This window comes from Thermobia domestica, chromosome 12 (assembly GCF_964235325.1).
Source record: "Thermobia domestica chromosome 12, izTheDome1.hap1.1, whole genome shotgun sequence".
NCBI classification, from domain to species: domain Eukaryota; kingdom Metazoa; phylum Arthropoda; class Insecta; order Zygentoma; family Lepismatidae; genus Thermobia; species Thermobia domestica.
In genome coordinates, this window is record NC_137465.1 from 205,640,073 (window position 1) to 205,653,817 (window position 13,745).

General features: G+C 38.7%; 1 protein-coding gene across 12 annotated transcripts in view; it reads right to left on the bottom strand.

Moving 5' to 3' along the window:
• Nucleotides 1-13,745, bottom strand: part of LOC145666975 (cilia- and flagella-associated protein 206) — a 224,542-nt gene that overhangs the window by 12,173 nt on the left and 198,624 nt on the right. For all 12 annotated transcript variants that reach the window (XM_081734636.1, XM_081734635.1, XM_081734630.1 and 9 more), the window contains 3 exons: nt 7,556-7,660; nt 5,382-5,558; nt 1,442-1,590 (listed from right to left, as the gene is read on the bottom strand). In XM_081734636.1, the coding sequence (XP_081590762.1) occupies nt 1,442-1,590; nt 5,382-5,558; nt 7,556-7,660 (431 nt within the window). The remainder of the gene's footprint in view (nt 1-1,441; nt 1,591-5,381; nt 5,559-7,555; nt 7,661-13,745) is intronic.

Consider the following 13,745-nt stretch of genomic DNA (forward strand, 5'->3'; position numbering starts at 1 on the left):
ATACATATTCTACCTACGTGAACCACAACTAACATTGACAATTATACAATAAACTCAGCCATTTATGGCTCCAATAACCTCCATTTAAATAACCTCAGCCACGTATGGCTAATTTCCGACTTCAACACAATTACACATTATTTACCTTCCGTAGTAACGCTTTTCTATTGTTAGCCCAATTTACCAACACCCTGTCCGATATTTTTAAACAGTGTCCAAGCATACTCACTAAACCCTAACAAACTATAAACTTATTCTCCCACCATTTTCATCCTACAAAATGGACAAACTGAGGATTTCATATATAGCACGTCTTTTATGTACCAACAAATTTTATCTCTAGATGCGCTGAGGAAAAAATGTGTGGAGTACCTCGAAACCATTCGCTGCTTTTGCGTCTTTTGCAAGTTCTAAGGATGAGAGTTTATTTCCTACAATTAGCAAGGAATTCGTACATTTACCAGCTCAACTTCTTTGTTCGTGACTTTCCATCGGTTTGATTAATTTGGACCAAAATTTTGCACAAAAGTCACTGATGTTCATAGCCTGTCAGACTTGACTAAGATCAGTTTAGGCCAAAAGCTAAAAGGGCAAAACCAGTTTGAACTTACAACTGTCAGAAACGGTTCCAACAGGTTTGAACAAACATTGCCACGAATATAATGTTACACTTAGATAGCCTGTAGAATTTAGATCTCTTACAGCCAACGGCCAGATTTAGTCAATGCTAAGAACTGAAACTGACAAATATCTTAAAATGACTCGAAAATAAAAACTATAGGGGCATATGGACAAAAATATGGGAGCATCTGGTACAAAAGGGATAGCCATTTCAAACGCGATTTGCGTCTGAATGGTAGGTGTCGTTGTGGTCGTCGGCACATCCTGTAAGGTGTACAAACTGGCCAATCGGACAGACGGGCCACTTACAGTTCAGTGACTGGTCCGTGCAGGTTATAATGAATCATATCTGAGCTGACCGAGTTTTAAAGAGGGCAAATTGTGGGTGCGCGCATGGTGGGAGTTTCCGTGATGAAAGTACGGGAAATGTTTGGTGTATCGAAGATCATGACAGCCTACGAGTGTTTCGGTAAAACCGCATCAGCGAAACACCAGCGTGGATGCAAGTGTGTATTGAGTGACAAAGGCACACGCACATTGGGTAGGATTGTGAGTTGTAGAAATTAGATACTAAGTTAATGCATTTGCAATGAGTGACTTTGCCGTGGAGGCTTATGTGCGTACTCAAACATTGAGCTTCACCACTGCAAAGGCTTGGATGAACACTGGCGCTAGTCAAACCCCGGTATTTTAAATCTTATATCCTAAATGTTTCTATCGACACCAATATACGTGTATATCTTTCGCATATTTAAAAGTTCAACAAGGTCTCTTAGATATAGGTTTACTTAATCCTCTAGTCCCTTGTAACTGTGCTTACCACTCTAGATCACTACAGAACTTCTCCGCCGCTTCTGGAGACGAGAACACGTAGTAATTGCCTTTCCACTGGACAACTCCCATATTAGGGTTGGCCGGCAATAACACTCCTTTTCCTTCAGTCATGGCCCACGCACAGAACCCCAAGTACTAAAACCACAACAACATTTCAAAATTTAGAAATCACAGATATATATATATATATATATATATATATATATATATATATATATATATATATATATATATATATTTTACAACTACAACAGGCTTCGGGCCACTTAAAAAATTTTACATTAAGGCCGCATTCTGAACAGGCGCTGGAAAGTAAGATAGATGAGAGGTTAGAAGATCAATTTGGATTCCGGTAAGGAAAAGGTACCAGAGATGCTACTGGATTGATTAGAAGTATATCAGAAAAAATTCTTGAAGTAAAGGAAAAATTGTGTATGTGCTTCATCGACTGGCGAAAAGCTTTCGATCGAGTCAATTGGACAAAACTTCTGAAAATACTTAAAGAAATCGGAGTCAACTGGAGAGATCGACGACTCATTCAAACCTGTACAAAAGACAACGAGTGAAGTTGCGCTTGAATGAAGGAGAAACCAATAATGTGGAGATTGGAAGAGGAGTCAGACAAGGATGTGGTTTGTCGCCCCAATTATTCAAATTTACAGTGAATGTTTAATGAAGGAAGCAGTGGCGTATTTACGATTTTCTTTCGGGGGGGCTTTGCTAACTTTCGGGGAGGGCTTTGCTTGAAAATGTGAAAATTCTGCAAGATATTTCATATACTTTACTATAGTAAGTAAGATTTCGGGGGGGGGGGCTTAAGCCCGGAAGCCCCCCCCCTAAATACGCCACTGGAAGGAAGCATTAATGGGAATTGGAGATTTCAAGATTGGAGGGCAGATCATTAACAAGATCAGGTATGCAGATGATATGGTTATAATAGCTAAAACCGAAGGAGGATTACAGGAGATGATTTACAAAATATTTGACACAGGAAAACTGTATGGAATGGAAATCAACATCGAAAAGTATAAAGTTATGAGAATATCCCCTGGAAACACGTCCTTACGGATCAGAGTAGAACAAAGAGAACTTGAAGAGGTCGATAATTTCAAGTATCTGGGAAGTATTTTGACGAGAGACGCTTACTGCACTAAAGAGATCAGGTCAAGAATTGCCATAGCTAAAGAAGCATTCAACAAGAAAAGATCACTCTTAACTAGCAAGCTCAATATTGGACTTAAGTATTAAGAAGAAGTTAGTCAAGTGCTATACATGGAGCATTGGACTGTATGGTTCAGAGACTTGGACATTACGGAAGTTAGAGAAGAAATATTTAGAGAGCTTCAAAATGTGGTGTTGGAGGAAGATAAAATGGACAGAGAGAACAACAAACGAAGATGTTTTAAAACAGCTAGGAGAGAAGAGGACACTTCTAGCTACCATCCTTCGTAAAAAGGCCAATTGATTGGACACATCTTGCGAAGAAATTGTCTTCTTCACATCGCCATAGAAGGAAAGATGGAAGGGAAGCGAGGAATAGGAAGAAGAACACAGCTGATCAATGATTTGAAAGATAGGAGAAAATATTGGGAGTTAAAAGAGGAACCTGAAGATCGAGAAAAGTGGAAGAAACATTTCCAAGTCCAAATCTAAAAATTAAAAAATAAATAAATAAAAAATAAAAAAAATCCTCATTAGTCCCAGGACCTGCCGAAAGGCAGAATACTTAATAATAATAGGTTGGTGGAAATTAAATGTCCCCTTCGATGTCTGGTGAGAAACTTACCTCAGCAACACAACAGAACGATGGATTAAGGTCATGCATCTAACGTCACAAACTCTGTACATGTCTAGCAAACAGGCTGGGTTGTCCAGTGAGGAGGCAGTGCGTTTCTGAACAGGGTCGTATGAAAGCGTGCCATGGAAAACATACAACTGCGAGTGATTTTGCGTTACGAATTCAAATTGGGGTATTCTGTAAATAATAATAATAATAATAATAATAATAATAATAATAATAATAATAATAATAATAATAATAATAATAATAATAATAATAATAGAAGAAGAAGAAGGAGAGAATTTGGGCCAAGAATTTAGAATGAACGCATCATTTGCCACTGGTTTGTCTCATTTCGTTCCGGTAACACAGCATTGTAAATACGCCTCGTAGATAGAGATTAACATCATGTACAGTTGAGCTCCTCAGGATCACCGTAAAAGCGGACTCTCGGAAAAGTGTTCGTGCCATTGCAGACTAAATATACATCATACCACTGTCATTTGGTGGCTTCATACAGACGGTAAAGTGAAAAAGTTAATCTCTCGTGAGCGCCAGGTAAGTTGACACCAGTCAACATGAATCGCCGTCTGTAAGTGTGCAGTTCTCTGAGTGAAAGGAATACCCCGAGAAATTCCCTACAACAGACTGTCACTTCAGATGAACATGGATCTTGTATGACAATCGTAAAAAGTGAGGACAATGACAGCATTGTGACCAACGTCCAAGACGATTTCCTAAACCACATTTCTGTACACAGAAAGTGTTATTCTTGCTGGTATGATGTGCTATGGTGAGACTGATCCATTATTATCTTTCTCAGACGATGTGAAACTATCAATGCACATTGTTATAGTGCTAAACTCCATGAAATACATCCCAAACTCGTTCGCAAATATCCAGTAATGCTCGCACACACGTTGCGCAAAGGACGGTGCAGGCTCTCCATGAGTTGTGGTATGACACCCTTCCTCACTCACCGTATCTCTTCCAAGGACTACCATCTCTTTTGTCATTTCGATCACTTCTTAGGAGAGATCTTTATTGATGATCGGTCGATACAACCTGCGGTTGAGAGGTTCTTAGTATGGAAGACTCCAGACTTCTTTTGCCACGGAATCCAGACTGAATGATGCTAAAAGTGTTTGGTTGTAGACAAAGACTATTTTGATTAACCAGGTATTGCATGTTTTTTTTTTTCTTTCTTTCTTTGGAAATGACACAGTTGGGACGAACATTTCATTTGTACCAACCTAACACTTAAAGCATTACCTCAACCGCAGGCTGTATCGACCGATCATCAATAAAGATCTCTCCTAAGAAGTGATCGAAATGACAAAAGAGATGGTAGTCCTTGGAAGAGATACGGTGAGTGAGGAAGGGTGTCATACCACAACTCATGGAGAGCCTGCACCGTCCTTTGCGCAACGTGTGTGCGAGCATTACTGGATATTTGCGAACAAGTTTGGGATGTATTTCATGGAGTTTAGCACTATAACAATGTGCATTGATAGTTTCACATCGTCTGAGAATCTTTCAGTTTTACGTCCCGCGATTATGCCGGCTAGGTTAAAGGAGACGGTGATAATGAGAAATGAATGAAATGGAAGAATGAAAAAAGTGGGAGGAAACGGGAGAACTCCGAGAAAACCCACGCACACACTGTTTGTTCACCACAAAATTCACTTGGCGCGAGCTGGGATCGAACTAGGGACCCCAAGCATCAGAGGTGAACGCTCTACCACTAAGCCACTGCGGCCCCTACAACAATCGGTATGGAACGCAAGGAAACAATCCGTAGCAAAGATGATCAAGTATTGTAGGTTTTTCTTTTCTTTCTTTCTATAGAAATGACACACCTGGAACGGACACTTCATTCGCACCAATCTAACACTTGAAGCATTACCTGTCATTCACAAAAAGTGATAATAATCTACTTCGACTCATTACACATCGAAAGTTATGGACCGAAAGTAAACAATTGGTATTAAAGATGATGAAAAGTTTAATCCAAATAACCGGAGAGATTAATAGAACATTACTTTATTTAAAGAAACCGATAATAGTTCTTGCGTACAACACAGAGTCGTCATGAAATCATCCAATAATTGAAAATAGTGAACGTAATTTGAAATCATGCTCTTACCTGCAACTGAAGATTCTCGAAGTCTTTGATATTTGCTGGGTTAATGACTTCTCCTTCCTCCAACTTCTCTTGATCAATTACGAGTTCAGCAGTGGCTTCCAGTCTTTGGATATCAGACAACGGCTCCACACCTTCCAGCAACTCAGATAAAAGCGTCTCGTCAACTTCATGCGGTTCCTTAAAAAAACAAAACAACCATCAATACGCTTAAAATTGGTTAATGTTTTCGGCTCATTATTCATGTGGTCTCCTAACGGATTCTGGAATGATAGCTCGTGGCCAACTTTTCCTTGAAATATCCTTCCCAGCTCTTACGTATTATTTATTAATATTTATTTAATGCTTATTGTTATATATAGAAGTCAATATATAAGGGTAGTTTTTTTAATTTCCTATATCCGTTACGTAACAGAAATTTAAAGATTTTACTGATTTTAGAATAAGTACACACACACACATTCCTTATTATTTAAGGTAAGTCTAAAAGTTCGACTATCAGCAACAGATGGAAGCACATATCCCCTATCTTTCCAATGTATTTCGAAGGGAGCATTAATATTCAAAGTGATTGAATGAATTTCAAGAGATGAATGTTTGACCTTTGTTCAAAGACAAATCAATACAGAATAATCCGTGCATTTCTTGATTATTTTGTTTCACTCATTGTACAGATACTAAATTTTACTCTTCAGAAGCGAGCTTCCCACAAAAAAATCTCTCAACAATGGAAGCAACAACATAACATAAAAACTGCAGAGATTATTATCTTTTTATTCAACCCATTTGTGGACAAAGTTTGAATATTCATCATCATCATCACAGGTATTCTGCCATTATTGGCAGGTCACTTGCCGCAACTGAGAAGCTTTCATACTCCACGGACTTCCGCTAACCTCTTCGTCTTCACCTACGATTTCTCTGTTTTCATATCGTCCATTAATTGTAATCTCATTCGCCCTCTCCCTATTTTTCCTGCCACGTCTCTCATGATACAGTTCCTTCTTAGTGAATGTCCCACCCAGTTTCTCTTCCTCTTCTTAATAATATCTAAAACTGTTCTTTTCCCCCTACCCTCATTCGTTTTCCATTCGACTCAACTAATTCTCTCCAATCTTCTCTACACCCACATTTCGAAAGCTATCAGTCGTTCAGGCCTCCCAGCAGGACATTGAAAAAAATATAAGGCAGTTTGGTTTATAAAATAGGACACTTTGGTTTATACAATAAAATATTATGCTGTGAAGCACAAAAGAAAATACAAATGTATTGTAAGAAAAGGTCACCCTCACCCCAATGGGCAACAGGAAACAAAATTTAGATTTAGATATATATAACGTTTTACTTTTTAAAATTCTGGAAATTATATATACACTTCTAACAACTGTTATACAACATAAATTTCACATTTCCAGTCCATAATAATTTCCAGGACATTTCCTCGATTTTCACTATTTTTCTGCTTTCCATGACTTTTCCAGGGCGATTCCACGATACATTTTTATTTCCAGGTTTTCCAGGACGCATGGGAACCCTCCATATTATGTACAGCAATATTGGAAGGCGTTAGGATATGTTGGTAAATACCAACACACCTCAATGCCTAGACAATACTGCTGCACACACTGCTGAACGAAAATGCTAACACAACTTGCGTTATAAGAAACTGGAGCATGGCAAGGTTCCTCAGCTAAGCTTCATTAGGAAAGAATAGGCACCATAAGAAACAAAGGAAAAAAGAGCAGACATGGGAGGATAGAAAAAAGCAAATAAAAAAAATATAATAGTGAGGATTAGTGACTATCCCTCAGAAAAAATGCTAAGACACAGTTAGCATATTGCTAATATGTAGCAATTTAAATCATCACAGGAACTGCCCTTGGTTTGTACTTTTAATAATTCAATCACTGAAAAATATAGGAAGTAAAGGACAAGATTAAAATATAGGACATATATAGGACAAATATTAAAAAAATTCCAAAACATAGGAAAAAATAGGAAAACAGGACATCTGGGAGCCCTGGTCGTTTTTAATCATTTTTGCGCAATATCCATGTTTCTGCCAGCCTCCTGATTTTGACTGAATTACTACTGTGAATGTTGTTGATTCCTACAAAATACCGTACGTTGGAAAGATAAGGAAAAGGTGCTGTCATCTGTTGCTCCTTTAAACTCACCTGCATCAGGGTTTGTAGTTGATACGCCAGTTGTGTGATAGTGCTCAGAAGTATGGTCTCGTCCTGCATCTCGAACCATGCTTTCGATAGGTCGATAAATTGGGGCTGCAAAAATTAGAAATGCTTTACTTGACAAAAATGTGTTTAAAATTAATGATTTACCGACTACGAAACTAAGAAATTACTACAAGTTGTTCATAATATTAAGGTAGGTTAGGTTAACCAGTTGCTTTGGTTGTAGATTGCACAAAATATTTTGCTAGTGTCACAAGATTTTCTTTTGTAGTCACACATTTCGGCCTACCTAGTATAGGAAGATTTGCTATGGAGCCAATTTGTTCAAATCTTTTAATTAAATTTATAGCTTGCTTTTAAGATGAAAGTACAGTATGCGGAAAACGCTTCATAACTGTGGTCATGTTATCATCACTTTTGAAGTACAAACACAAGTTCAATTCTTTGATAACTTTCTAATCATTATAAACTTAATTACATATGTAACACGGTTTAAATACTTTTTAAAATAACTTCTTATAATGTATTATTCACGAACACACCATAACGTATTTGTTTACATCAGTCAGTTACAGTTGCTCTAATCGATTGAGAAGTAAATAATTGCTATAGTTCGCGTCAGCCGAACTGGCATATGGCGTCAACCAAAGAGTCCGCAGCGCGAAGTTGCCAAACCTCCGGTGAGAAAACCAGCTTCCAGCGGGCGCATACTGCATATATCAAAGGTACGCTCTCATTAACAACATCCAGTATGTCATAACAATGCAAAACTTGACAGTAATAGAATCATTAATGTACGTATCTTATTATTATTTTCTGTTACAAATGTGGTATAAATACTATTTTTGTTTGGTTCGATTAGTGATGGGCAGTTTGGTCCCTTTCCCGGAATCAATTTCTTTGAATCCGTTCCGAAGAAGGATTCGTTCCTCCGGACCGAATCAACTGGTTCGAAAAGTTAAATGATTCCGTGTTTTTTTTTTTCGATTTGATTCCCCTAGACAAGGATTCATTCCTCTCTGAATCGAATCCTTTGGTACCGATGAGTCGGAATAATTCTGAGTTCTCATATGGCTCTGCAATTCGATTCCTCCTTTCACCCAAAGTTGTCAAACCACTCTTATCGCCTGAGAAGCGGATGCAGTGTGGTGGTGTGAGAAATTGGAATGAGTAGAAGCAAAAGGAGGGATTGTGGTGTTTTGAAACATGTTCACAAGGTTCCATTTTTTCTTGATAAGACAGAGATAATACTGCACATAGAACAAGAACAGAGCTCCGGTGGCAGTGCCCCCCCCCCAAAAAAAAAAAATCTGGAAGAAACACTGGTAGGAGTGTCATTTGGAGAGGGCACGCGGCAATTGTCTATCCTGATTTTGAGAATTACATATTTTTTAATATAGACCTATTGTATAATAATAATAATAATAATAATAATAATAATAATAATAATAATAATAATAATAATAATAATAATAATAATAATAATTGGTCTAGGAATTAATTCGTGCGGTTGGTACGCACACATTGAAGCTGTAGTACAAACACAAAATACATAAATACCTTAAGAAAAATATTGTCCATCGCTAGCCACCACTTTCGCCCATCTGTCAGGCAATGTACGGATTCCGTGGCGAAAGAAGTCCTCATCCTTGGAAGCGATCCAGTCAGAGACCCATGTTTCGATATCTTCTGAAGAAGTAAACCGCTGCCCAATCAAATCGTTGTTCATGCAATCGAACAAGTAGTAGTCCGAAGGAGCAACGTCTGGTGAATACGGCGGGTGGGGTAAAACTTCCCATCCGACATTTTCTAAATAGGTTTTGACCGGTTTTGCGACATGTGGGCGAGCGTTATCATGTTGAACAATAAGTTTATCATGTCTGTTCTCCCATTCTGGTCGTGTTCTGGCCAGAGCTTGCTTCAAACGCATTAATTGTCGTCGATAACGTTCTCCATTCATAGTTTCACCCGGTTGCAGCAGCTCATAGTACACCACACCTTTCATATCCCACCATATGCACAGCATAACCTTTGCACAGTGAACATCTCGTTTTGGTTGTGATGGACCTGGTTCACCTGGTTTCACCCAGGCCTTTTTCGTTTAGGGTTCTCGTAATGGATCTACTTCTCATCACCCGTAATAATTCGATGCAGAAACCCTGTCGTTGCTCTGTCGTCGAAGCAGCAATTCGCAAATGGTTTTTCGTCTTTCAACGTCTCTGTCTTTCAATTCATGTGGAACCCAATGTGACATGTTTTGAATCATTCCCATGGTTTTCAAGCGTTTGGAGACTGTTGTTCGATCAACGCCTAATGCTGCTGCAAGTTGTTCCTGCGTTTGACACGAATCCTGCTCGAGCAATGCTGTCAATTCTTCGTCTTGAAATTTTTTTGCTGTCCAGCTCGCTCTTGGTCTGCCAAGCCGAAATCACCACTTCTAAACCGTGCAAACCACTTCTGACACGTTCGCTCAGCTAGAGCATGGTCACCATACACTTCCACCAAAATACGATGACTTTCAGTCGCACTTTTCTGCATGTTAAAGTAATGCAGCAGGACCCCGCAAAAACACTTTATCAGGCACAAATTGCGCCATGTTCACTTAACTACAAACTGGTGTTGTTGACGCTTTAATCCACTGCCCTATACTACGAACGATACGCGATGACAGGGGTTTGCAACACATGTGTGGATACACGGAACTGTGGGACGCTCCGTTCGTTGCGCCATGTCTTGTCCACCCGCACGAATTAATTCCTAGACCAAATAATAATAATAATAATAATAAACGTTACGAGGAATTTTGGTTCTCCTCGCGGGAGACTCGAGTTGTATTTCCAGTGGCAACTCTTGTGGTTCGGGGGGTTCGGTGACTCAGTGGTAGAGCGTTCACCTCCGGTGCTTGGGGTCCCTGGTTCGATCCCACCTCGCGCCATGTACATTTTGTGATGGACAAACACCGTGTGCGTGGGTTTTCTCGGAGTTCTCCCTTTCCTTCCACTTTCTTCATTCCACAATTTCATTCATTACTCATCATCACCGTCTCCTTTAGCCTAACTGGCATAACCCTGGGACGTAAAACTCAGGGATTTCATTTAATTTATTTTATATTATCTTCGTGTTGAAATAAGCATTAAAACCTAATCAAACCACCAACTGCGAATTTTATAGGGTTGTATGGACATTACATCAGAATATATTGAATAAGAGCTGCTGTGTTACAGCAAATAGTTTTATTATCCGTCTTGCAACAAAAATCTATGGACCTGGTAAAGCTGAACACCCGTGAAAAAGTAAAAACAAAGAAAGAAAGATAGTGATAAGACTAGCAACCGCTCTCCCCCTCTCCACCAGTTGGGAGAGCAGTTGCGGTGGTCAGAATATTGCGGAAAAGTGACACGAGAGCGCGTAAGAAAGATTGCTTGTTTCCAGACATGCGCAGTACGTGCATTATTTGCTTCTATGTTGTGCAGTGTCGGTCTATTCTTTACTACTGTTTTTGTCCCACCCATATCAATCCGACTCCATTCATATCAATCCACTCGTCTGTTGTTGGCTCCGCCATCTGGTTCCACCAATCGAATCCACTGATTTAATACGTCAACTTCCTGAGTAAATCCGCCCAAATAAATCCGATTCCTTTCAGAGATTCGTTCCTTTCATTCCTCTGAAGAATTCGTTCTTTCGGAACGAATCATTCCGGAACTACCCATCACTAGTACATATACTTGATATTAGTTGGCTAGGTACGTCGTTTACAACCCCATTCACATCCATCCGAGGATCAAACTTAGGACCCCGCAAACAGAAGAACAATGCCCTACCATTTCGATTTTTTTTTTTTAAATTCCGAGACAACGAAAGTCTCGTAACAAGAAAACAATTACATGTTATCCACCAATTCATAAAATATAAATAAGTAATGCACAGTGGCAAAGTGATAAGGCTCTTAATTGTATCTCTACTTTAATCCACAGGGCATAATCTCAGTACGTTGAATTAATAATGCATTCTTTTAAATTTAAAGTCCCACGATTATTCACTGAGACCAAGGGAGACGATAATGTAATGAAAGGTGGTGGAATGGAGAAACGAGAAAACATCGAGAAAATCCACTCACACGGTATTTTCCTTCACAAAGGACATTTCGAGAGCTAGGACCAAACCAGACACCCCATGCACAAGAAGTGAGCGCTCTGCCACTAAGCCACAGTTGCCCGAAATAAGAATGTAGCCCTTGATGTCCTGATTTTTTGGTTTATATATATGTATAAAATGGGCCAATTCGCACTTTGCACACGCAGACGACAAGTATAAAATAAACGCTAATGACAGTGCATACAAGGGAGGGGTTTTATAATATAATGAATAAATATGTTCTATACATTGCAATATGTGTTCATCAAATCTCGTATCCAGTTCCCCGAAATTCGTCTGTGTTATTGTGTTTTGGAATGGTAAGTTACCAACTTCGCCCACGGATTTGGCCAGGCAGATACGAAGAACATAGGATCGAAAAGAAAACAAACGAAGTTTTGACGTCAGATTTATTTTTGGTCTCTATGCTACTCAGTTGATTGACAGAAAGGATTTTTCCCTTTTCTGGTCTTTAAAATGATTTCAGAACTGAAACTAAACTCCTGGCACAAGAAGCCCGTAGAGAACAAAGACCAAATACCTGGCTAATGACCAGTGAATTACTTCAGATGAAAACCCAGGGGAAAGGTCTCCTCCCGGAGCATTTCTCCGATCATTATAAATCTGGCTTATCACAATTTTAACAATACTGCTTTCACCACATCCTACGTTTGTTCAAAGTCCCGCTGGAAAAATCTCATGAAATCACAGAAGAGATCTGCACAACGGAAATTTAAAATTAAAGGAGATTTCTAAAATTAATCTTGTTAAAGCTAATTCTCATTGCTAAAATCAACTTTCATAATGAAGCAATAATCACATTAAGAAATCACAGGAAAATAAAAACAGCTGTAAAATATGAAAAAATCAAGCTAGAAGCATGGTTGTTTCACCAATATTCTCAGAAAAAATATGTTCTACAACTTTCGGTTATTGTTTTAGGTTAAAAACTTTAAATTTCTATCATAGTTCCGGCCGGAGTAGTATTTCACTTTATTGCGCTGACAACGTTGCTACAACCGGGTTGGTCGACATGAAAGCAGCACTGAAGGTCATACGCCAGTTCAGGTGCCGCGTACTATAGTTTCAAGTTACTTATGGTCCACCCTGATACAGACATTCAAGTTTTATGCATATACGTTCACTGACAGACAGCAATGTTAGCGGTTCGTGGCAATGTGCGAAATAGAAAGGTAACATTCTATTAATTTTTGTTAATAGAATGGGTTTTTGAAAAGTTATGGTAATGGCATATCAAATAGCCATTGCGGATTTTAATCGAGAGAGGTCCAAGTGAACGGATGAATATGTTCTATTGGCAGACTCGTAATTACTCATGGTCTACAGGGAAATTTCTGACGAAAGAAATGAACCAGATATAGGAGCTACTAGTCTTCTGGCGATTATGAAGAAGTTTTCCACTTTCTTTGGATTCTACTTTTCCCTTGAAATATTTTCATCGACAGAACATTGTTCCAAACAATTACAGAAAAGTAATATTAGCGCTGAAGTAATGAATAGAGCAGTAGGAGTAACAAAGCATGTCCTTCAGTCAAAACGTAATGACTTCGATGAAGTTTATGATAAAGTTTTGGAAAACGCAGAAAATTTAACTTTGAGCCCTCCATTGCCACAGCGGAGAAGAATCTCTAAAAAACTTTACACAACAAAATCCGACAATGTTTTGTGTGTTCCAAGCACTGGGAGATATTGCCATGGAAAATATTTTGAAATTTATGACTTCATTTTAAACATCACAGTTAGAAGATTTGAGGGCTATACTTTCTCTGCGCTGAAGGATATTGAATAGTTGCCGATTAGTAGTCCTAATGGAGAATCTGTTCATATATCCCCAGTTTTAATCGAAATGTATTCAAAGGACATACAGTTTAATAACTTAAAAACACTGTTAAAGATGCGTTCCTCGCTTCAGTGTATTCAAGATCTGTTTGCCTTATTGAAATCTGAACCAAAAGAGATAACTCATTACATATTTTCGGAAGTTAATTAGCTAATAATCCTTTATCTTACCGTTTCT